The 25,915-nt window shown below is 37.9% G+C and overlaps 1 protein-coding gene across 2 annotated transcripts in view; it reads left to right on the forward strand.

Annotated features, from left to right (window-relative positions):
• The first annotated feature begins 4,350 nt into the window (after positions 1-4,350).
• Positions 4,351-25,915, forward strand: part of LOC134840575 (misshapen-like kinase 1) — a 50,876-nt gene continuing 29,311 nt past the window's right edge. Inside the window, exons 1-9 of one of the 2 annotated variants that reach the window (XM_063856485.1) lie at positions 4,351-4,531; positions 8,469-8,534; positions 8,812-8,913; positions 9,465-9,585; positions 9,827-9,988; positions 16,190-16,624; positions 17,637-17,800; positions 20,955-21,105; positions 22,085-24,756. In XM_063856485.1, the coding sequence (XP_063712555.1) occupies positions 4,475-4,531; positions 8,469-8,534; positions 8,812-8,913; positions 9,465-9,585; positions 9,827-9,988; positions 16,190-16,624; positions 17,637-17,800; positions 20,955-21,105; positions 22,085-24,756 (3,930 nt within the window). In that variant the 5' untranslated portion in view covers positions 4,351-4,474. The remainder of the gene's footprint in view (positions 4,532-8,468; positions 8,535-8,811; positions 8,914-9,464; positions 9,586-9,826; positions 9,989-16,189; positions 16,625-17,636; positions 17,801-20,954; positions 21,106-22,084; positions 24,757-25,915) is intronic. The other variant, XM_063856486.1, reaches the window with a different exon arrangement.

The raw sequence follows: 25,915 nt of genomic DNA on the forward strand, positions 1-25,915 counted from the left end.
CTGAATTTATGTTTTTATTTTTACTGTTTTTTGTTTTTTTGGTTAATGCTTATGTTTTTGGTTTTTTCTTAGGTACTATATATTTTTTTGTTAGGTTTCTTGTATTTTTTCAAGTGTTTTTGTTCATATACCGCTCAGGGAATGAAGGGGCGGCCTCTCCCCTCACCCTTCACTTTACGTGAATATTCGGTCTTAACTAGGTTAAAAAACTAAATTCGGGAATCCGGAAGGCTTCCGCGTTCCAAACCAACCTCCCGGCCCTGTGCTAAAGACCTTGTTTAGATCATGCGCTCGTCGCGGAGTGTTTGTTAATGGCTCTGTCGATCGTGATGTTAAAAGAATATCACCCAGGAACGGAATAAAAACATATATAAGATATTCATCCGGAATTACATGACGACGGAAAACAAAGGTATGTTCTGAACCGACTGGCTAGCGTCTAAACACAGCTTTACACAGCTTTACACGTCTACCGAAGCCAGTTTTATGGGTGTTCCACGGCCAAATTGCGCAAACTAACTAGATACATGCAAAAATAGTGAGCTCATGGTTGGGTCTCACTATCCCCAGACCACGAGGTCACTCCTCAAAAAACAGGGCTACTTTTTATTTATCATATTACAATTGTTTTTGTTCAGTAGATAAAAAACACCATTTCCGTCGGAGTTGGATCAACCCTTTCCCCCAATTTCTGAAATATGAATTAGATGTTAATTAAATTCAGCTCAGGACATACCAGGAAGCTAAAAGTTGTTAAAAACACAGTTTCAGTCTCTTCCCGAGACCCTTACGGATTCTTGAATCCAGACAAAGAGCAGTCTTATCGTCACTCGGGAAGGGTAGTAAAAACCTCCCGATAACCCTCCAAAATCTCGAAATTGCTCTGTAGCGAATATAGAGGCACAATCGTAACAATTCGGAATGTTCTTTCAAAAATATTACTGATTGTAATTCCGATTCGTGTCGTAGGTCTGTTTTCTACAAACAAAAATTGTTATTCTGATGATTTTTGCGCTTTTTCTGTATTCGCAAAAATAATTACGGTCACGTGTCTCTACAATCAAAATTTTAAGATTTCACATGTCAGCTAAAATTGACCTCTCCCAAATCGATCAAATTATCAATTAAGACCGTTAATCCACGGAAACAACCAACCCTACCACTAAACCGTTCAAGTAAAATTTCGACTTTGTCATGCATTTTGACCGCCATCCTGGTCGAATGTCACACTATAACCAAGGCGAGCAATTGTGTCGGAAGCGTCGAAAAGTAAAACTTGAAACAGGAGAATTATGGCTCAAAATGGCTGATGAATTTCTGCGATTACTTTCAAATGTTGAATGATTTGATCATGTTCACATCCGTTTTTTTTTGTGGCGTTGTAATTTGTTTTTTTTTGCTAAAAAAATTCTAGATTTTGATTCTCGAACAAATTTTGCTAACTTTTTTATCGTAAAAACTGAATGTTCCTTGCAGTATTTAAAAATTAGGCTTGCATAGTCATCGGATTATCGAGAATTCAGTGTTTTGAATTTGCTAAAAAAATCAAGTTTGTTTGACTTCCGATTCTGCCAGCAATTGTGTCGAAAAAAATTGATTGTTCATTTTAATTAAATCTGTCTGTCCGAACTTTTTGCTACTAAGTATAGTGGATGTAACTCCTCTCATGTTGGCCAGACAGTCCAATATTCAGACACGAGGGTCGATGAACAACGCAAAGAGGACTCTGTAAGAATGTGGTAAGGAGGTAAGCGGTACTGCTGAGCTGAAGTTTGTGATTATAGACCAAACAGCCAGCACTCAAAAGCCACGCACACGAGAGGTTTTGCAAAGTTGGAGGGAAAGGCCAAAAATCAACACACGCGATGAATTCAGGAGCAAGGAATTAACACTAAAATTTGTGGCCAGTCAATAAGCAGAATGGTTTAAGAGCAGAATGGGTCCAAGAGCAGAAAAATATCAACTTCTACAATCTAATCGGTAAATTAATAAAAAGAAATGTCAATGATAGCAAAGCAACGAACATTTTATGCTTAATTTAGGCAATTTAATCCAGAAATTTTCGAAAAAAATTTAACCAAAAACTTAATGAATATAGTCAACTCATGCATAATTTTTTCGTTTCCCTGGCATATTTGGACGATTCTGTTTTATCAATTAGCCCGTATGAACCAATATATGTCAATATTTTTCTTTTTTCTGCTCTTGGACCCATTCTGCACTTGGACCATTCTGCTTATTGCTCCGCCTCCACTAAACTTGCAGTCCATGTATAAAAAGGCTAAATTTCAAAAACCTGACATGTCAGAATCGAAAATATTCCAAAATCGAAATTTAATATAAATGAAAGATCAAAAAACTAAAAAGTCTCAGAAATCTACAGGAAAATGTTATTAATTTTTACGTAATTTATTATGTAATAAGAGTTGTTTATATTTGATTGGAAAAACAAATTTCGGTGCTTTTTTAGACATGTTTGTCATTGTTTCAGATCTTTGATCGTTTTGTAAATATTGAAGAAAGTTTTAATCCTGATGATGCACAAAATGTGCGAAAACGTTTTAATTATTATTTTAAACTTCTTATGTACCGAGGAACACAGGGCAGTAGTTCTCTTATGCAGAGAATCTCCCTCGCAATACAGGTTGCGAAGGCTTCCTGTGTACTCGGCACTGTTAATGATAAAACTACTTGCGAAGAATTTTTTTTATTTATATAGCTAAGAGAACAAAAGCGCAGCTTTATATAAGTATATGATAGACACGACGCCTCATATCAGTTCAGTGTTGTTGAGTTAATTTCAACTCCGGTTATTCTGTGCAGGTGATCGTTTTCTCAATCTGGTTGCAAAGTTGACATTGAAACCAGGTCTACTTTACCTTTTAAGAGTTCTATGGATTTCTTTTACAATTAGAATAATATTGAAAACAGGCATTTTATAGGGTAAAATCCTGAATTTGCGTTTAATTTCGTCCGCATGTGCAGAATAATTTTTCATGTTATCAACTGCTTTAAAACGGGAACAGGTGAACAAATTTTTACAGGTACTTGCAAAAGGCCGCGTGAACAATTTTGGAACAGTTTTATTTTGTAGTTATACAAGGGGGTGGGAAACTGGAAAAAGCCGACTGCTGTTGCTAGATTTAAACCTTGAACCAGATTGGAGTAAAAGAACTTTTTGAGATCTCGTTTTTTGTGATGTGATGCTCCATATAGTCTACTTTACCTTTTAAGAGTTCTATGGATTTCTGTTTCAATTGGAATATTATAGATACCAAGAAGAACAGAATAAGCGAATCTGCAGCTGATCTTTTAGGAATTCAAACCCGGCATTTTTTACGCGGTTTGCTTTTTTCTGCACTCGATGTATGTTTCAAAGAGAACAGTGACAGCTTAAATCTTTCTCACTTTAAAAATTCGTCCAAGATTGCCGAACGCCAAAATGTGACTCGCGCATTTCTCAACAAACAAACAGTTATAACATTTTCAAAAACAGCATATACTCCTTGTAACCTGTGCCGCAGCGGCAAAGAATGCAAATGCTGCTTCTGCGTAATTCGGAAGCACAGCGATAGTAGATCTGAACCTGCTGTTGAGTCGAAAACTAATCTATCTGCTACGCTTAAGAAGGATGCAGAATCTTTCATTTCGTTCTTTGATACTTATCGAAATGTAGAATTAGCAGGAGCCTTTTTAAATGAGCAAATATCTTTAATGAACCAAAGTAGTCGTGATCGGTTGAACATTTGGAACCGGTATGGGAAACAGCACAGCGTTTACTTGCTCGATCGAAAAACTCTTGCCCGAATATTTTCTGCGTTCCTAGTGAAAGAAGAAATCTCTGAGCCTGAGTTAGCTATGATCATGGAGAAATTAGTGAAACCAGAATTGCTGTTTAGAATCTATACGGCTCATAGTTTGAACCTGTTTCCAATATTCAATTCCAACGAGGTTATGGATCAACTTCAAATAGTCAAAAAAGGCGAAAGAAAAGTTTTTCCTAGTCGAAAAATTTCTAGGAAGCGAAAAGCGAAGCTAAAGGAAACAAAAACTGAGATCATAGAAGTGTTTGAAATAGACTGTGTCGAAGTGTTTATGAAAAGGCGAAAAACTCTCGAAAAAAATGCAGGCGCTTGCTTGAGCAGTGAAGTCAAGTGCAGTCGGCTAGATTTCAATGTTGATAAATTAGTTAAAAAGAAAACCCCTTCTAGCTTACTAAATCCACTGTTTTATTTCATCTGAGTCCCGAATATTGATTATAATTCCTATTTCTTTTTTGAAGTGAAAATTTTGAACGTTTTGTTGCAATGTTTTTTTTCTGAAAGGTTTCGAATTGACGTTTTTTAGATTAGAATGACCAAATATAAGTTCACAACACAAACAAGGAGCAACTATTTAAGTAGAAATTCCTAAAAAAAATTGAAAGAAAGCTTATGTGACCCATTCACCTGTCCTGTCACAGGCGAAGAGCAGAATGAGCTCCTCAAACAAGCCCAAAACCATCACTGTGAAGGATCTGAAAAACCTGAAAGTAAGTGTATAAAGAACGAGAAATGTTGTGGCGTAGGCGCGTCAGGTTGCCACATTAAAGCAATGTATTTAGAGTGTATTTGAAAGGCTTTGACTTCATCGGGTTTGATGAGTTTCAGTTTCAAAAGTTGATTTTCGTTTTAAGATATTCCAGCGGGATGAAAAATCCTCTTTTTATCTTCTTCGTGTTTTAAATAGTATTAGTTTTTATCAAAAATGAACCAATCATAAATATACGAAATTCGAGAACTTCAGAATGGAATTTTTTTCTGTTCAGCTCAAAATAGAAAAAAATCTTCATTCTGAAGTTGTTTTTTATCATACTTTACTGAATTCTTAACCGCTTTTCCAGCTGTCTGTTAGCAATGTTAACGCTTGCGATTAGCAAGCCTTATCAAACTGAAATATAGTCTTTTTTCTAGTTAAAAGGTAGTTAAACAAAATTAGTTGAATCACTTGACATGCTCCTCACCTGACTTGCTCAATTTCATGAAAATTCAAATTTAACTACTGGCTGGGTACTAGTTACTACAGGGTAGTTTCAGGGGGGACTCGAAACTTTTAAAAGTTTTTTACATAATAAGTTTTTTTTTCGGCTAACTGGTGTTTGATCAAAGATTGTCGGCCTCGTTTCCGCTTCATAAGTTTTGTCCAGTTGCTAATTTGAATTTGAAATGTCTTGCTTGGTATGTTTGCCTGTAATTCCTATTTAATAAAAACAGGTATTATGAAAGTGTTATGAAAGGTATTATGAAAGTTTTTTATTTTACTTTTTTTGAGACGCTTCGGAAGCTTCTAATACTTTTTGCAAAAAAAAAAAAATCCCGAAAACCCTTCTACCGAATTTCAAAAAAGGGTAAAGTAGAAAGACTGCATACTCCCCTGGTCTCTTTTTGCTTTCGTCTTTTGTCTACAGCCTTCGATAATGTCTGTGGGGGGAACTCTTTGAAGGATAGATATTTTTTTCGTTTTCTCAAAAACTAACATACTAAATGTGATATTTGGGTTTCAATAATTAGAACGGAGTTAAAAAGCTATATATAATAATTATGGCCCTCGGAATAGTCAAGTTTTTGATTTCTTTTGTCTTTTCAAATTTTTAAAAAAAATGGCCTAGTTTGAGGTTGTGGGTTCAATGGATATAACGGGTAGCTGGAAGCTCCCCTGCATTAGGAGTGCCTGCACAATTTTTTTACGCAAAGTTATTGTTCTCGGAAAAGTCAATCTTTTGAGCGTTTTAGAATTTGTTGAGGTTTGTCGGAAATGTCAACTCTCTGATTTGTTGACAGTTTTTTTGGTCTTTTCTCGATAACTCTTCTACCAAAACTGATATCATTGGTTTAATCGGCTTAACAAGTTGTTGGAAGGTAAAGTTTACAATTTGCTACGCCCAGTTGCATCTATAAAAAAGTTATGGCCTTTAAACAAGTGAAAGTTTTCAAAAAATTAAACAAGTGAAAGTTTTCAAAAAATTGGACCGTTTTTGGAAGGTTTTTGTTTACTCGACTCGAAAATTGCTTGCCAATTCTCAGGTTAAATGTTCAATCGAGAAGCGTGATTTTGAGAATCTTCCCTACTTTAACGGTCACTACCTGCGTTTAGCAGAAAAAATACTGATTTTTGAATTTTTATTATTTTGTAGAAACTTTTTGAAAGTACCCTATCAATCTGAGATGGAAATTTCAATCGAAAGAAGCGGTTGCGCGAATTTTTCCTGCAGAAGTGGCTGCTCCTAATTTTTTTTGTAAGAGAAAGGCTAGGTTTTTGAGAAAGTTAATAAATCTCTAAAATTTTCACTTTTCTCACTTATTTCAGTTGAGAAACAGCTAAGGTTTTGGGCAACGTCTAATTTTTGAAATTAAGCATTTCGTCCCGCATCAATAACTAAATCAAAAAATATCAATAACTTACCTCCAGCTTTAGCTGAGCCCCGTGTCTTTCATTGAGACGTACGATGATTTTGGTTCACCTAATTTTTTCAATGTTTTTCTTTTTCGACCCATGCTTTTTATGATTGTGTTGTATCGCAAGTGGTGCGAAGCTCTGCTTCGCCTCTGTGTGTGAAAGTGTCAGAATTTTCTCGAGGAAAGCTGAAGCCCTGAATCAGCGGGGAGTACCGACAGCGCCAGCTAACACTGCGCTTCTAATTCATTTGTTGTTTAAACTGCGCTATATCTATTTATTCCGTTTTTTTATGGTTTACGATGATTGTTGTTTTTCAGTGATTCTGATGATGTCGTTTTTAACGAAAATGTTCAAGCTTTGATACTTGTTTGTTCAGAGATTGATATAAGTTCTTATCTTATAATGTGACAGTGAAAAAATTCCTCTTTTTCAGTGTTCCTTCACCGAAATTGAATTTGGTTGGTACCTAGCTGAAAAGAAACCGTTTTTAGTTCACAGTTTTCAAGATTTAAGCAATTCATTTTAATTTTTTGTGTTTCCTCAAGGATACTTGAAAACTTCGGCTTTCAAATTTTATAGCTCAGAGTTTTTCATGACAACAATTTGTCTCGGGTACAATTGTCCACCCAGTTATTTTTGGATTTGTTGCCGCTCGATGTTTTTTTTTGAATTTTTGTTTAACGGTGGTGATTTTTTTCTTGACATCTTTTCTTCAAATTGATTTTCATTCAAGACAATTGTTGATTTTGATTTCGTTTGCACTTGCGATAGCAAGTGTACAGCAACCGCGTTCTAGACTTATTTCCCGTAAAAATCTGATTTCACTGGGCTCATTTCCTGGAAGCCTCTATAAGCAACAAGTTTATTGTGCATGTTGTACAAGTTTACTGGCAAGTATTTTGTGCATGTTATCTTTTGAAATATATTCTCTATTCGAAATTCGCTTTCCATGTTGGTTGTGATTGTACCAGCTCGAATTTCATTTTTTTTGTGAACTTCATTGCGACTTTTTCTATCTGCTTAGTGGCCTCATTTTGCGTCGTTCGACGAACGAAAAAGTTTTTTTGTGACCATATGTGTGTTTTGATGGTGACGAGGACTTGATAATTTTTTGTAAGTTTTAAAGTCTTTTTTAAGTTTTGTTTTCGGTTTGATAGATTTCGGCTTACACTATATCACCTCGTTGTAGGTCGTTTGAAGATCGGAAAAAGGTTTTATGTGCGACTGTGTGAGTGTATTGGGGATGAGGGGGACTTAGTAATTTTTTTTAAATCTTTTTGAGTTTTTCTGCTACAATATTTTCGGTTTTGTTTTTAGCCGCTTGGTATGTTTTCTTCAGAGGCTAATTTTACATTGTATTGTCTTAGCACATTTTCGTTGCAAAACTAGCTTTATTCATTTTGATAGATTAGTTTTTGATATTTTCGAGTTTTTTTAACTCAACGCTTTCTTGTTTTGTGGCGCAAGTGGTGTGAAGCTATGCTTCGCCTCTGTCTTCGACTTTTCAATTTTGATCATATTTGTCTGCACTTATTAAGGTCGTGTTGTTTTATTTTAAATTCTGGTTTTGATTGGCATATTTTTTCGGATTGATTACTTTTTCTCCTATACTTTATTAAATGTCAATTTGTATTTGATTTTTTTGCTATTAATTAGATCATTTTTGGTTTGATTAATTTTTTTCAAGTTCAAATCAGGTAATTTGCTATAACGAAAGTAAATTACGCTCTCGAATAATGAAAGCTGAAATGAAGCAAAAATATAGTGGCTTTCAGTGTCGAAAGTGGATGTTAATTTTGATGTTTCCACGCGGAATGAGAATTTGTCCAGTTGATCCAGTCATCTCAAATTGGGTTAACTCATAAATCGTTCTGGAAATGTCATTGTCTCTTTTCCAACTGTCTGGTGGCTTTGTTATATTAAATAGCTCCTCCATCACGAATTAGGCGTTCTTACCGTCGAAGCTACACGATGTACAGCTGGTAAATTTAAAAAAAAATTTTTTTTGTATATAGTTTCAACTTTTGTTTCAGAATGCAGAAGAGGCTTTTTCCATTAAAGAGAGAATAGGAGCTGGGACCTATGGAGAAGTGTTCACGGTAAGAACTAGCCAATCTGTAATAATCACTTAAATCTGAAGTTAAATCTAAATCCCATATGCACGAGTAGGTATCGAAGTCGTACCGATAAACTTATGCCCCAATTAGCTAGCGATAATTGTTTTAATTAAGTGTACACAAGTTTTTGAGATATGCTTGTGTTTTTTCTTGTTCCTGGAGGTTTTATAGTTATGGCGTGTTTTTGTCGAACATTTTGCCCTCTCTAATTGGATAATGTTACGAGGTTAATTTAATGTTTTTTTTTGTGTATTTGCAGGCCATCCACAAGGACAAAGCTAAGATGGTGGCCATTAAGGCCATGAATCTGCAGCCCGACGAGGTCCACGAGATAGTCAGTGAAGTCAACACCCTCAGTCAGGTAATTGCCCCACTATATACCTTAGGTATTTGGGTAAGTTCAATCAACATAGACTGCAGTGAGATTTTATGGCATTTTTTTTTGTGCGAGGCGAGTTGCAGAGAGAGGAACTAAAATGTATGGTTCTAGAGCATAATTAGTTTTTTAAACGAATTTTTTCACATATTTTTTTACTTTTAATTTGTAGAATTATTGAGAAAGAAGAACGAAATGTATTTGTCGAAATCATTTCAAAGTAAGAAGTTTCAACAAAAATAACAGCAAAGAATATACTAGCACCTTACTTTATGAAAAAAGACTCGGAGTTTTATTGGATTTTTGGAGCAGAAGTGTTAAGGGAAGCTTCAAACTAAATTTTAAATGCTGCAAACTTAGTTTTTTATCTCTTTTTCATAGCTTTTCGTCACCAACAGCTCCTCGCGAGCTGGCGGTACTCAATAACTCCCGAATCAAAGTTCCTTCCCTTTTCTTTGGCAATAGAAATTAATTATTTAGTGGCAATAAAGGGTTAGATTTTGAATCGGCTTCGAATAAGGGTTCTGTTTGTCTAGTATTCGGACCACAACAACATAGCCAGGTACTTCGGCTGCTACATCAAAAGAGGGCCAGTTGCACAGATCTGGATCGCTATGGAGTTCTGTGCCGGAGGCTCAATCTTCGACCTCATAAAGCGTAAGTTGGTTTCACTTGAGTCCAATGGAACATATACTTACATGATGTAAAATGTCAGGTCATTTTTTGTTCTCTTTCTATTATGAAGTCTATGGCATTTTGATGCAGTTCAATTTGTTCATAGATCTCAAACTTCCAAATGTACTTTTAGTTCAACTAGATCCTTTTAGCTAACTGTAAATGTAGGATTTGTTTGATTACCCGAGCTAAGCGTAGTGTATTATTACATGTGTGTGTTTAGATGGAGGCAACAATGGGAAGCACTACTTCAAGGAGGATTGGATCGGCTATGCTTCCAGGGAGATCCTGGAGGGTCTGAAGTTCCTCCACTCGATGAAGGTCATCCACAGAGACATCAAGGGCCAGAACATACTCCTCACAGACAAGGCTGAGGTCAAGTTAGGTCAGTACCATTTTACCCTTTCGTATTACCTCAAGTGTTCATCCGTTGCTAGTCTCTGATAATGCATCCTCGCCTCAGAAATTTGGCCTGCTCGCCGTCCCAGGACTCTATGACGTAGTACTGTTCTATGGCTTGAATTTTTGGTCTGACTTGTCTTTAAATTTGTCTAGAAATGCCTTTGGTATCAGTAAATCAATAAAACTTAAATTAAAGGGGAAAGACCTGAAAATACATCTTCAAACGGTATATTTAAAACGTTTTTAGTTTTGAATTTGGTGCACAAAAAGTTGGCAAAAAATATCATAAAACATAACTGCGAATTGCCGTCAGATAATCCGAAATACGTCCCTGCTAATGTAGAAGTGCCGCTTTAAATGTATGAGAATTTATAAACATTGAAAAAATTATGTTGGAATTGTTTCGCCATTTGACGCTAAAAGATTCCCTCTCTTGTTCGCTTATCGTATTACGTCACCTTCACATAGTACTCGAGTGGTTTTTTTGTCTGGCCTTGCGCCAGAGCAGGGCGAAGTGAAGACTACATTTGTTCCGGCTATGAGCTAAATTCGACCTAATTAATGCGCCAGTTGTCTTTCCCTAAATCTGTCTCTATCTCCAGTAACCACAGCCACATTCTCAATTTCCTCCTCAAGTATAACGAATATAATAACTCAATCTACTACCTTTTCTGTAGCTCTCTGTATATTTATTGACTTGGCCGGAGTCCGTATTATATCACTTCAAGTATTGCATTTCAAGGAGCTCTAATGTTCCAGTAGAGCTTACCTACCATTGCAACTGTATTCATGCAATCTTAGCCAGCTAACTGTTTTGTAAAGTGAACTGGTTTTGGGTTCGGTGGTTTAGGTTCTTAGAGCCTTATTACGAAGTGTTCTGTCGAAGATTTGTTCTGATTTAGTAAATAATAAAATTGGTCTGAGATCTCTCTGAAATAAAGCATGCTCTTACAGATACAGGCTTTTTCCGTTGCTGTTCAAAACTGCAGAAAAAAACTGTGTTTGTTTCAACTTTTTTGTTTCGAGAGCAAGTGTCTTGTAAATTGAGTGTCTAATTTTTGATGCAATTCTCTGGTATAAAAACAATTTAGGAGTCTACGAAGGCGGTACACATTTCAGTTTTAATGGATGCAGTACGTTTATGTTTACTTTTCTGGTTTCTTGTGTTTTTAGGAAAGTTGTTGTTCCGACCATTGGAAATGGGAGGAACTTTGTATTCGGGTCTGTTTTAGTTTTTTCTTTTTGTTTTCCACAGAAAATCAGGTACCACAAATAATGATCGGACTGAGTTAAGTGATATATCATATCAAAACCCTTGCAGTCATGATTTGAACCGCATTAAAAGATTTTAAAAAAGTTTTTGCAGTTTCGAGGAAAACAGGTTTAAAACTATAGTCTTAAAACAGGTATTTTTTTAAGACTATGGTCGGAACATTCTGGGCTACTTGCACAGTAACCGGCTACCCTTGTTTACGAACAGATTTGATCAAATCGGGCTAAAGAAAGAAAGGAGAAAGCACTGCACTGTCAATATTTTTTTTCGCAAATCGTCATTTCAACTGTACTAGACTTTTTTTTCCCGTAAACAACTTTTTCCACAGATTTCAGCATGCTATGTTTTGCGCTCATTGGTGTATTGCATTCACTGTAGTGTTACTCCAATAAAATTGCAGTTCAAGTTTTAACATGATATTTCGTTGGTAATTTTTTGAGTTTTTGACTTCGTCGCTTTGGGTTTACTTTTTTTCGGCTTAGTTTTCGCTTTATTTTTATCATCCGATGAAATCATTTGCTTAAGTTTTTTTTACAATATAGTTGCTTTTAGTGTTCTGATTTACCTTGTAATTTTTTAAACCTTGACTTGACATCGAATATATTTCTTTCTTTTTTTTCGTTTTTTAATTTATAACTGTATTCTGCCCAAATGATTTTGGCCTATATTGTTTTGGCTTAAAGACCTAATTTTGAGTTGTTTCAATGGAAACATATTTTTTATGCTAATCTGTTGATTGAACAAAATTCTAAACATCTTAATAGAAATTATAATTCACATTCTTCATGACAAAAATTTTTTCATCGCTGTTTTGTTTTTCTTTTTTTTTCGGCTTGATAGGTTTCGGCCTATGTTTTATCGGCTTCTCAGCCTCATATTGCGTCCTTCGACGAGCGAAAAAAGTGTGTGTGCGTGTCTGTTTTGAGGGCGAGGGGGCATAGTAACCTCTAGTTGAACTTAACTTTTTTTTGAATTTATTAAATTTCTTTTTCGGCTTCTTAGGTTTCAGGCTTAGTTATCTCATACTGTTTCATTTCACGAGCAAAGTGTTTTGAGGGCGACGAGGACTTTTCGCAAGTCTTAAATCTTGTTGAGTTTTTTTTTGGCTTACAGGTTTCTGCCAAGGTATTTGTTACCGCTCGGTTAATTACCTTCCGATGCTAAGTATTTCTTATATTGTCTCGGCATGGTTTGGTTTCAAAACTAGGCTTATTCATTATAATAGATAGTTTTTTTAGATTTTTTTGTATTGTATCGCAAATGGTGCGATGCTCAGCATCGCCTCTGTGTTACGCTTGCAATCAGCAAACGTCATCAAATAGGAATATACTTTTTTCGGGATGACAGCTTGTTTCACAAATGCAATTGAATCATTTATGATGCTGCCGACATGTTCAATTTCACGAAAATTCAAACTTAACTCCTGGCTACAAGTTACTACTGGTTTTAGCAATTTCTAGAACTCAAACCACTATGCATAATTATAGAATTCCGATATTAATTTTCTGCTAATAAATTTTCGGCCTCATGGTTGTCGACTTAGACATAGGTTATTTTCGTTGAACATTTCTGATTGAAATTCAGCTTACTGCCTGTCGTCTTATTTAACTATTTTTTCCCTGAAAGTTACAGGTAATTTACAACGCTCAGAATCCTTGTAGCTGGACCTCTGTAGAAATTTTTAATAAATATAAACATGAAGAAAAAGTTTTTTGTGCTATATTTGTTCTTTTTTATAGTTCCTCCTTCAGTTGTAACATCTTTCGAAGACCTTTTAGCTATTTTTTGTGCGTCGTGGTGCTTTTTTACTATAATTTTTGTGTCGCAAGTGTTGCTGAGCTTCGCCTCTGTGTTATAGAAATTTTCATCCAATTCCTTTTTAGTTGTTCCCTGGGGTTCCCTCGTCCTTGTCAAGCTTAAAAAAACAGCTTCTTCAATTTTTAAGCAATTTTTACTGATAAATAGTTCTTCCGAAGATTTTTTCTGCTGAGAAAGGATTTTTCTATCCTTTTTCTGAATAGTTTTTCCGAAGATTTTATCCGCTAAGAAAGAATTTTCAGTCTAAGATGCACAATTTTTTGCAAAAATTTTAATTTTTTTGCAAAACTTTCAATTTTGTACTTACATTTACTTGTCTATCATGTTTCGAGTTTTGCTATTTGTGATGAGCTCTTTCGGATTTGTATACAAAAGTACTTTTCGATCCTGGTTTTTCGAAATTGTTCAAAAGCTTGAAAATTTTGAACAGTTTTGATGTTGAAGTACCGTTATTTTGATGGTTTGAAAAGGATTTTTTTTTGGTTAAGGTAATGTAAATATTTGCAAGTAGAAATTGTTCTTTTAATTGTAGTTTTTTTTCTTGTTGCAATTGTCGCCTTTTGTGTAATTCAGGCCTTGCTTGTTTGAAGTGTAAAAATTTTCAAGATCGAAAAATTGCAAGTAAACTTATTATCACAGTTTTTATTATACCCTTTTGCGATTAGCAAAAGCGTTGCAACCGGGTTATAGACGCTTTTCCGGTAAATAGCATTGTAGGATACAACTTGGGTGGTAATGGTGATCATCTCCAAACCTGTACTTATATCAACAAGCAGTCATTGATTCAGAATGTCTGCATTCTAAATACTCGTTATATTCTATACGCTTCTATTTGTTTTAAATTTACAAACTCCGATTTGTTAAAATTTCGATTTCTTTTTTTCATTTTTTTTAGCTTCAAAGGTTTCGATCTATATATATCGGCTCAGTGGTCATTTTTTGCATGCTTTGAAAAAAGATAAAGGATTTTTATATGGGTGTGTTTTGAGAGGGCTTGGAAAATGTTTGTTTTTTCACTCATAGGGCAGCTCGAGTAATGTCTGCTTTGTTTCCGCTTGGAATTTTGTCTTCGATGCTAATTTCGCATTCAATTGTCTGTTTCGCATATTTTTTAAAATGAATTTTTTTCAATGCAAATCGAGGCAAACATGAAAAATTTCGATAGCCAATTTTTGCCATTTGTGTTAGATTTTTTGCTGCTTAAGTCTCATTATCTGTCAGGGAGCTGTATATATTTGGCAAAAAATATATTGGGCGAAAATAAAAGCGTTGAATTTAGGCGAACATTTTGATAATAAAAGTGTTTATTTTATCAAAACTAAACACTTTTTCCAAACGATATAGACTACAAAACCGTTTGTCGGTTCAAGGTCGCGCGGCGATAATTGTCTCTTGTTTTCGTAAAGAGTCCTACCCTCTGTTGGCAAGCTCGCTACACGTTGACGCGACTGCAGTGGTCACTATTTTACCGTTGATTTGCTGTTTGAATAATATTACGTGTATTTTGTATGTAGCAATGGAATGACGTAAGTAATCATTCACAGTTTCTGCCAAAATGTACACTTTTTTAATCAAAATTTTCGCCTAATTGCAACACTTTTATTTTCGCCTAATATAGTTTTCGCCTAAAATAGACGCCTCCATCTGTCAGCTGTTTGGCATGCTACGTCTCTGCGGCTTCGCAGAAGGTGCGAAACTCCGCTTCGCCTTTGTTAATATTATTCTCGAAGTGGCATCTAAGCAACATAAAGCAAACTTTGGCCATTTCAAATTCTAGGCTCTGCTGAGCAATTAGTTCAATCGAATCGGTCAAAGAAGTTTGACCTATTTTTAATTATCCGACTGGTGTTCATTGCAGATATTTCGAATACTGCGCTCTAAGTTTATTTGTAGGCGCAGTCAGTGTTTACTTGTTTACAGCTGAAATAGAACGTGCGATTACGTAATCGTGAATAATGTCTACAGACCAGCCGCTTCTGCGCAGTTTGATCACTGTTGGTGCTTTTATTCAAACGGTTACATGGAAAGGATTCTAATAAGAATTCCGTGGACAAATATTGACTTGTTACTACTGCACCGCCGCTGAAGTGTATTTTTAGACACACCGTAAGACCAAAACAGAATCAACCGCAAAGAGCTCGCTCTGTTTTGATAGATAGATTTACTACCATTCTCAATGCAATCGCTTGAGCCTGATGGTAATACTAACACTTCTTTATATGGCCTAGTCATTCATAACGTGTAGCTGCATTGTATTGTGAATCAGCTAAATTGGTACTACATGTAATTTCAAATGTTCCAACCTATAATATCGCGATTTAAGTTCTAAAATTAAATGAAGAATTTCGACTGGCTCGAAAATGGTCATGTCGCTGCTTGCCAGAAAATAACTTGATGATACTGCTGATTAACTTAAAGTAATTTGAGGATGAAAGTTGCAACAGACTTGACTTGAAATGGAACCGAAATTAAAGAGTTCACAGAAGTTTAAAATGACTTGAAATAATATATATGAGAAAGTTTTTTTGCTAAGAATAATGATGATCATTTTCTCGTTCGCTTTAGACGTTTCGCAGCCTACTTCATATTGCCGATTCCTCATTTTTATGGAAGGGTTGAAAAATTGTGATAGTTAAAAAGACGGTACAAAACTAACTTCATTATTTATCACAGAAAACTCCTGGAAATAGTCTAATACCTGCTAGTTAAAACGTTGGCGGAATATAATAATTGTAAATTGTGTCCATGTGAAGTCATTATACCAACAAAACTAGAAATAATGAATTCTTCTAAAACATTACTTGGGAGAGCGCCATAAGACTAAATTAAGCCTGTTTTCATGCGTCTCTGAGCGAGCATCTAACCGTTATTTTTGGATTCCCTAGTAGTTAGGGGATAAATTTGGGAAGAGAGCCAGACCTGCTCTCAAAAAATGAGAAATGCAAGTTTTACCGTTTGATAGAATTAGAGCTTGATGGTTCGCCAGAAAAAAACTTTTGAAAAAACGTTGTCTAAAAACATGAAAACAGTTAAAACGTTGGCATAGCCTGTTCACTACGTTATGACTTTGAAGTGTTTGTGGTCTTTGTTTAGTTGACTTTGGGGTGAGTGCAAAACTGGACAAGACAGTTGGGAAGCGATGCACTTTCATCGGGACCCCCTACTGGATGGCACCAGAAGTGATAGAATGCGAGAAAGATCCCTCCAAATCTTATACATTCGAGTGCGACATATGGTCCACGGGGATCACGGCCATGGAAATGGCTGAAGGCAAACCCCCCTTGAACGACCTGCACCCGATGACAGCGTTGTTCAAAATACCCAGTAACGAACCCCCTAAATTGAAGAACCCTCGTGACTGGTCGGACAAGTTCAAAGAGTTCCTGAAACTGTGCCTGAAGAAGAACTACAAACAAAGACCAAGTGCTGAAAACTTGCTGACCTACTCGCGATTTGTAAAGAATGTCAATGTTGAGAGAGCGCAGGTGGAATTACGACAAGCAATTGAGAGAGTAGCTAGGACTAAAGGTAGGCTAAAGAGAAAAGAGGAAGAGGAACTGAGGGCGAGGAAATCTAAACAGGTCGTGGTAAAAAGCGAGCCGAAAAAGATCAGCGTCAAACCCCCAGAAATGCCGAAGCCTAACTCGAAAAGCGAGCCAAGAAATTTGAAGATAACGGACCAAAAGTACTTGATAGTGAAAAACAAAAACAACCAGAACAAAGTACCAAGTTCGAGTGTACTGAATAAATTGTTCGACAAAGTGAACCAACCTCCTTGGAGAGGATAATTAACTTTTAGTTACTAGAATATAGTTTTAGTTGTGAGGTGCTTGCTATGGCCAAAGTTTGGAGCAAAATACCAAATGTTGATTCGAGCTGAAATGTAAGACCAAAGGTGCTTTAACGGGTCAATTTTTTAATAAACGAATTCAGGGCAGCTGGTGATTTTGAAAGGATTTGCCGGTGATTTTGAAAATAATTCAAATAATTTTCTACTCGTTTATATGAGAGAAATTTTTCTTGGCTCGCAAACAGCTGTCAAACTGTGGTTGAAAAATTAGTTTTTTTTTCTTCAAAAATTATATTTCCAGAGTGTGGGAGTGGGAGTGGTGATATATTACAATAGGTGGTAGGTACAGTTTCAATAGCCGGATCGCTTTTTGTTATACTTCGCACATTATGTATAGTTAATTTCAAAAGCCAAACTTTTTGGCAAAAGAAGCGTAAAATGTGAGTTTTTGAATAGAATTTCATTTGGCAGAGTAATGTATTTACAAAAACTATCTTAGTAGTAAAACACTTGATTGAAAATGAAATGACTATATGATGCATAATTGTTCTGAAATTAAATACATGCTCAAAATTACCACCTATTGTAACATAGCACCGCAGGAGTTTTGAGAGAAAAAATAGATTCCTAAAATTCTATATAAACCGAATTGGCAGATTGACTGCATTTGGACGGCTGATCTTCGAAAGATAGCCAGTGGATTTGTGTAGGTAAATCTATCAATAACATGTTCTGTTTGATTTGTTCAAGGACACAGTCGTAAACTGCAGCGAGACTTGATCCTTCGGCCGGACGAGGGAAGTAATCTGGAAGACAGTGACGAGGACAACCCGGAGACCATCAAGACCATCCGAGAACAGTTCAAGAAGATGACAGACAAACCGTCCTTCGTGCCTCAACAAGCACAGCCACAGGTAATACACGGTTGATGTCGGATTTCAAAAGTTCAATTGAGCTGGTACCAAGCAGCTATGTTATGTTGAACTTAGCCAAGATCAATGTTCAAGAAATAATTGTGAAGCTTTTTGCATAACTTGTATGTGTCATCAGACACTGAAAACAAAAAGCATTATAAAATAAACAAAAGCAACAACGAAATATCTGTGACTTCTATACTTCTATAAAAGAGACGCAACATTCAGAATTAGAGCATAGAGACGCGGCTGTTTAACTGTGGTTGCCTACATTGAACATCGAACGCCTCCATTGTCAAGAGGGTGATCAGATCGTGAGCTTGGGCAGGTATTTGTCTCGTATCTTGTGACGCCTTCGCAGTCTGTCCCTAAGGTGCTCTCCTACGGGTGCTGTTGTCTTGAGATGCTCCTTCAGTCATGTTCAGAAGGGGCGGGCTGTTTGTCCGACGTAATGGGCGTTGCAGCGCTGAGATCAGAAAAACCGTCTCAAACATCTGTCGCTGTCGTGCCGTCAGTACAGACACTCCTGAAGTGCCTACAGCACCTGCCAAAGTGTTTTCCAGATATGTTGACGACATATTCCGCTCCATCAAGTCTGGTAACATTGAAGCCCTGTTTGAAGCTGTCAATGCGCTGCACCAGAGTCTGAAGCTCACTATTGAGTATGGGGTGAACATCAAGATCCCGTTTCTGGACATGATGCATGAACGCAAAAAGACCATGTGTCCGCTAGTTGGTACCACAAATCCACGGAAACCGGTCTTTACCTGTCCTATCACGCACGTGCCTCAGTCAAGTGCAAGCGGAATATTGTCGAGGTAATGGCCCACAGGATACTTCACGCTACTTCTACTTGGGTTGCTTTCGATAGTGGCCTACAGAAGCTCAAAAAAGACTTGCCTCAGAATCAGTACCAGCCTCAGTTCGTGGATCCCATCATTACGCGTACGATTGAGACAATATGGTAGAGTGCGTCTGCTAGTGCGCTTAAGAGTCATGATGCTTCCCGCCCGACCACCCAGAAAGAGCGGCCGATAATGGTGCTACTGTAGAGCGGCAATATCTGTGATCAGTTTGGCAAGAGGCTTAGAAAGTTTCAGGATGTGGGCATCATCTTCACCACTCGAGCGACTGACAAGCTGGAACAAGTGCGATGAACACAAAAGCAGCATCTACATCATTGAATCGAGTAGTGCCTGTGAGTGGTGACCGCATCTGAGCAAATCCCGCAAAGCTAATTTGATTTGCGCCTTATATCGGGACTGTCGCTGTCTTCGGCAAAGTCTCTTTGAAAGTGACTGGAGAATTCTCCTCGAACCTGTTCATTCAAAAGTTGGCGAAATGAACAGCAAGCTTGGAGCCCTTCGCAAGATCATCTCTTTGAGTGAACCAGTTGTCGATGTACCAGATTCATCAATTCAATAAAGGTGGCTTTCTCAAACTCAGGAATTCTGTCTTGTCTGAAAATAATATCAGCGGCTAATTGGATCTACTCACTAACTAATTGCATCTACTCACTAATAGTGTAGAGGCTCTGCACCTCAAGGGAATTGAATACCTCGTTCTATTCCTCGGCGAAAGCTTAAATTTGACAGTGGAAGCCTCGATGTTGGCGCCGGTAAGCGTTGCAACCATCTTGACAATAACTGTGTCAAGTTTTCATAACAGGAACCTGGAGCGACTTAATAGATTTCGGCAGAAAACCTTGGTTGTGTAATTTGGCTACACCATACAAGCGGGCTGGCTGAGCCCAACAATTGCGTGACTTCTCATAATATTTTGCAGTGATTTCGTTCGCATTTTTCGAGCGGTTGAGACTTTTATTGAATGCTTCCTGTATTTTGATGAACTGTCGTTGATTGCTCTCTTCAACCAGTAGCCTGCATCCTTGTCAAATGGCGCTGCTTTCAGGACATTGTCCGCAAGGGTATCTTTGGGACTTGCTCCGTTAGCAAAAACCTGGGTCACACATCTGTCAAACTGCGCAAGAATTCGAGCACAAACTCTGGTGGCTTTATATCCCCTAGACACGAACCGTCTCGTGGACGCCACGAATTGGCCTCTGTTGACTTTCTGCGATCATTGCAAGTTTCGCTTGATTTTTATTCTTTAGCGTTTTCGTGCTCGTTCTCAGCTGTATCTGGCAATGGAGAATAACAATGGGAAGACTGTTCGGGCATGACTTCAGGATCTCAGTACGAGCTTCAGTCAGTCTTTGAGTTGCCAGTCTAAATGCATGTTCGGCTTACACAAGCTAACCGTGCAACAAACGGCGTTGAAAAATTATGAACGATGCTGTGTTTAAACCAACCGTTGGCTGGGACGGGAAACGTCAAAAAAATCAGGAATCACGTCGTTCGAGATGCATACCTTCAGAAAGGCTATCCGAAGCTCAGAGTGACACCTTTTCGCCCAGCTTGCCTTGTATTCCAGGAAAGACGTCGAGGCGTGATATACTAATATATTCTTAAAAAGATTCAAAGGGAGAAACACTGATGTGCAGGAGTGCGGAAAACCAAGATCAATGTTCAAGAGTGAATGATGAAGCTTTTCGCATATTTTTTTTGCATCATCCTAAACTGAAAACAAACAATAAAAGCAACAAGAAAATGGCGTGAGAGTACTCTGGTATAGGTCTTAGCGATTTTTTTTCAGGAAATGTTGATTTTTCGCGGTTTGAGTTTTAATTTTTTTAAGTTCTTTTTCATTCCTTTTTTAAAAGGAAGGCCAACTCCTCTATCGAACTGCAAAAATGTACAGGTCACGAAAACGTGATCGACTTCCAATTTCGGAAATGGAAATTAATCATCAGATTACGCAGCGAAATAAACATTTTGCCTGTTGATCCAGTTTACTCAAAAATTAGTCTAACATAAATTGTTCGTTAAATGCAAAAAGAGGTTTAAGGCCGTCTATTTTTTGAATTTCGAAAATAGAGATTTTATCAAAAAACAAGTCACCTTGTCTCTGTTGAGTTGCGTTCATTACTCTTTTCCAACTGTCTGTTGGCTATGTTTGTGATTTTGTAATGGCCTACATATTGAATTTATTGGTATGGAAATTCAGACTTTACGCCTAGTTAAGATTTTCAAATTGCTGTAACCTTCATTTTTTTCCTGTGTTTGTATGTTAAAATCATTTTCTGCGTCCTTAGGTGGTGTCTTCGCAAGTGAGTCACGTGGCCGCACCCTTCCACAACAGAATGAACAGTCCCAGTGCTGCTCAGGCCCCCCAGAACATGAAGAGACATGACGCAGGAGTGGACATCAACATCCGCAAGATGTACGAACAACAACACAACAGAGGTCAGTGACGTCATTTATTCACATCGCTTGTGTATTTTGCTCGAAAGTTTATGGATTGCGCTTAGTTGTGGTATTGAATACGCTTTGTGTTGTTGTGAGCTCATGTGTGGTTGATCGCCGCAAAAGCTTCAAGCGGCCGTTCGAGAAGACTGCAGCTTTTAAACAGGGAATTTTTTTTGTCGAGATGACCCTTGCTTGATAGCTTCGTAACCAGGAAAAATGAGGAAAACGAAAGATGATGAAGGTTTTTGTTAATTTAACTTAAACCAAGAGTAGATCTATAATTTTCTCGAGGGGGTGGATAAACAGGCCAAAAATGTAGGTTTTTAGAACTTATTTTAGGTTCTGCCCAAAAGTTTGCTCTTTTCTGGCACGTCGCCTCCTCGCCTCCCCCCCTCTGGAAATTATACACTGGTGCTCTTAAAAGTTCAAGGTTTGGTCGGTCGAATAATGATGCTATAAAATAGTACAAAGGATGGCTTTTTAAGTAAATATCGGGATCAAATCCCTCAAAAAGTGTACCCTCCCGCAAAACTAAAAACTAACCAAACAACTAATCTATTGCTGTCTTGTATGGAGACAGCAATATTGCATTTCTAGGGAAGCGGATTGTAATTTTTCAGTTCAATTTTTGTTTCGTTGCCTTCTCTTGATTAAGAAATACCTGGCATGTTCGAGTTTCGGGAAGAGAATATCAGTGAAAAGACACAACTATCGTCAGCTGTCGGATTATACCCAAAGGAGTTCCTGCATGTATAATTTTCTGTTCGGGTATACATCGCTGGTGTTGGAGCTGCTTCTGATCTGGTGTTTACACTCCTTTGAACTTGATTTCGTTTTTCAATGGTTCCAATTGAGTTCCTTCAGCTTCGAGTAGATAGCTTTGCATGCTTTTTTCGCTTTCTGTATTTTGCCTTGCCCTTTTGCCAAAATGCTCTGTCCATTTATTGAAGTCCTATTTCTATTTGTGCCGCTAAAGAGGATAGGCGGTACTCCCAGAAGCACCAAAATCCGCACCCTCTTCAAACCCAAAACTCGTCACCCGCTGGTGTGCAACAGCCGCCTGCTCCTGCGAGGTCAACCAGTCAACATAACGGGTTCGGAGCTCCCCTGAATCCGGAGAGTTCAGGAGCCCACGCTGCTCCAAGGTCGAATGACGATCATGCTTCGAAAAACCAAAATCTGTCTTCGAAAGGAGCGGCTGCGGAATCAAATGGCAACAATGATGGCAACTCTCCCCCAAACTGGAGACCCGCTTTAGTTACAAATGCAGTCATCGAAGACCATTTGAAGGACCTAGCGTCACATTTAGCCGAATCAGGCAATGAAGGTCGCATGACTGAATTGGAGTATCTAAAGCGAAGAGCGGCTGGGGCTCACTTGAAACAAGCATCAGAGCCGGCCGCGGCTGGTTATAATAGACAAAGTTCTGAGCCCATTGACTCGAAAAATAACAATAAGTTGAAAGGCAAAATTTTGCCAGATAGAATTCCATTTGATTGTATGAAAAGCTCTTTCATGCCCACACCGTCTACTAACCAATCTCCAACTTCATCTTCTAATAATAACCCGATCGATGTAACTAATGGTAAGTCAAATGTAAACTTGGATGCTTCAGATCGCAAACTGAGCGCTCCCTTATTCAACGGAAACAGTCCCGCTGTCCTCTCCACGCCTTCTCAAAGCAAGGAAGAAGTTACTAGAAAAATTTCAAATGGACACAAACCTCCCTTTCCTCTGTCGACGTCAACTTCTTCTGAAAATAATCGGGCGCAAGATTCAAAAGCCCACGATGCGAACAAACGAAATTCGAAGAACTTTGAAAATGTAGTTTCCACAGACCTCGATAAATCCTCGACTCCGGCAAGTGCTGTACATGCGAATGCGCCGGTAAGACGAAACCAAAACGATCCCACGCCCGAATTGCCGAGAAAGGCTCAACCGATTCAAGTGACGACGAAAGTAGACCAAAATCCTCGTAAGTTCTCGGAACCAGTATCCCGACAGCCGTTGTCCAAAGCTCCAGATAAATCGCGAAAGTTCTCAGAGCAGCCAGAACCTATTACTAGACCCAGTTCGGCAGTCAAAGATTTGAGACAACATCCGATTTCGAGACAGAATGCGCCTTTGAGTAGGAATGCAACAGCGTCTTCAATAGCCGGTAGTATGAGCGACAGACCTTTGCCTGCCCAACCTGCTAAGTCATCGGTTGGAAGCCATTCTTCGATCTCAACACCTTCGAAACACTCAAATCACCCGTCACAGAGACAAAGCGTAAGTGTGATGGAAACCTCAACTGAGAGCTCTTCAAAAGGTGTCTGGAGCAGATCGAGCAGAAATGGGAGTAACGATGTCCATTCGTCTTCAAGTGCCATGGCCATGCCTCTGAAGGTGGAGAATATCGAACACTCGCCAGGCGCAAGACGCAAATCATACGCTAATAGAAGCGAAGAGATGCAGCCTAAAATAGACAGTAGTGGGTATGCCCAGTTAAGACTAGAGGGATCTGTGACTGAAACATCGAGTACGGATATTGACAGGGACTCAAGGAACCGTAAAGTGTCGGGTTCGAATCACCAGCAACAACCCTCTTTCCCTTTTGTCGACAGTGACCAGGACTCGACTCTGAACAAACCTTCAACTGTGAAGCGGAGCAACTACACTTTCGAAGACTCTTTCACTTCTGCCTTCAACAACTCTTATTCGAATTCAGAGGAAGAGCGCAGGAAAGTTATGAGGTCTCAAAATGCAGAACACTCGCCTAACTTGTCAAGTCAACCTTCTCAAGGTATCCCGGTGTCCAGAGACGACGAGAGTCAAAGGAATCACAGACATCCAGGCGGGGTGTCCAATCACCAACAGCATGTCTCAGACCACCGGGGCAGGGATCCAGTGAAACATTGGCAACGCGCGCCTGCTTCTACTAGTAATAGTGTTTCTAATTCGGAGTACGGCAACTCAGCGGCGATTAATTCTTCTAGACAACATTTGTTAGAAACCTCACAGCAACTACAGGTGAAGAGCAAAGGAGCAGTTAATAACCCTGATTACGGGACCAACATGAGCTCCAACGCGGTGTCGAATGACCAATATGGGGTCAGTTCCTCATCAAACCAAGACCTAGCTAACCGCAGAAAATTGGACGATGTGAGAAAAGTGAAAAGCTCAATAGCTCTTAGTAACTTAGCTTACGATGTGAACCAGACGACAGCGAGTGGAATGGACAGTGATTATGAGTCGCTTGTTGGGCCATCTAAAGCGAAAGAGGTACAAAACCCAATTTATACCAACCAACTCGAAGTTGTTCCAGAGGTGGGCCAGGGCCGCCAGCGACAGAGTAAAACGTCTGGTTTTGACGATTCTGGAGTGTATGCACAGTTTGACGCCGATGCTCATGCGTATGAAGTTCTGTACCCACCTCAAGCACGTGAATCCTCGCCTAAACCAATGCCACGTAGTAACATGAGTGTATCACGCGAGAGACTTCGGAGTTCGCAGAGCGATGACGTGTCAAAGGTCACGACTAAGGCGTCCCTGGTGGCTGCGAGGTCATTGACCCCGTCGGGTTCACATGAGAACATGAGTAATAGTGGAATGTCTTCTGCCTCCGAGAGCAAAAACCCCTCCTCCTCCAATCTGCATTGCAGTGTTGTGAGTAAACTATTTCGCCGTTGCTTCAATTTGTTTTTAAAGGCAAAAACGAAGTGATTGTCATTTATATAAGTTCGCCTTGAAAAAAAAACTAATAAAAATCATTGCAAGGAAAAGTCTTGAAATTTGTTTGTGCTCAATTCTTTTTGTGTTTTTTTTATTTTTAAGTTCAGTTCATTTGCTGTTGATTACTTTTGTTTAGTTCATTACTTTTGTTTAAAGCGAAGACAAACGCCAATGGAACAGCAAATTTGAATGACTTCTATTTTGTTTTATTTTTGTGAATTCCCTCCCCAAAAAAATTTTCAATCAGTTTTCTTTTAATTGGATTAGTACAAGAAAAAACGACAATCATAAACAATTCTTGAAATTCAAAGAGCTTTAACGTGATACATTTTTTATTCGAAAGTTGAAAAATGTATTAAATTTTTTAATCTTTTTTTTCGATTTCCTTTTTCACCCTTTTCCAACCAACTGTTGGCTATGTTTAAGAGCCGATAAACGTAGTATGAAATTAAGATCCGATGAAATCATATAGGTCGTGATGATTTTTTCTTCGTTTTTTCAGGAAAGTCTTTAAATTTGTTCAAGCTCAGATTTTAAGTTCAGTTCATTTCTTTTGTTAAAAGGAAGGAAAACTCCACTATTGAACAGCAAGAGTGTAAAAGTCACGAAAAACGTGATCAACTTCTAATTTTGATTGTGGGTTTAAATATTCACATTTTCTAGCGGAAACTTTACCTATTGATCAGTTTTACTTGATAGGGTTAACTTTATTAAGAGTAATGAACGTAGTCAGTACTCTTGTATAGGTCTTGCTGATTTTTTTTTCAATTTTGATTTTTCGCGGTTTGACTTGTGATTTTTTTTGAGTTCAGTGCATTTCCATTGTTAAAAAGAAGGCAAACTCCGCTATCGAACAGCAAAAGTGTAAAGGTCACGAAAAACGTGATCGACTTCTAATTTCGAAATGGAAATTAATTATCAGATTTCCCAGTGAAAAAAAAGTTTTGCCTATTGATCCAGTTTTCTCAAATTGGGTTAATTTTAACAAAAAAGCGTTCATGTTAAATTGTTTTTAAAATTCAAAGAGCTTTAAGGCCATCTATTTTTTTCTTCGAAATTCAAAAGTTGTTTTTGTTTCAGTTTTCTTGCGTTT

The sequence above is a fragment of the Symsagittifera roscoffensis genome, chromosome 2 (genome assembly GCF_963678635.1).
Source record: "Symsagittifera roscoffensis chromosome 2, txSymRosc1.1, whole genome shotgun sequence".
Taxonomy (NCBI): Eukaryota; Metazoa; Xenacoelomorpha; order Acoela; family Convolutidae; genus Symsagittifera; species Symsagittifera roscoffensis.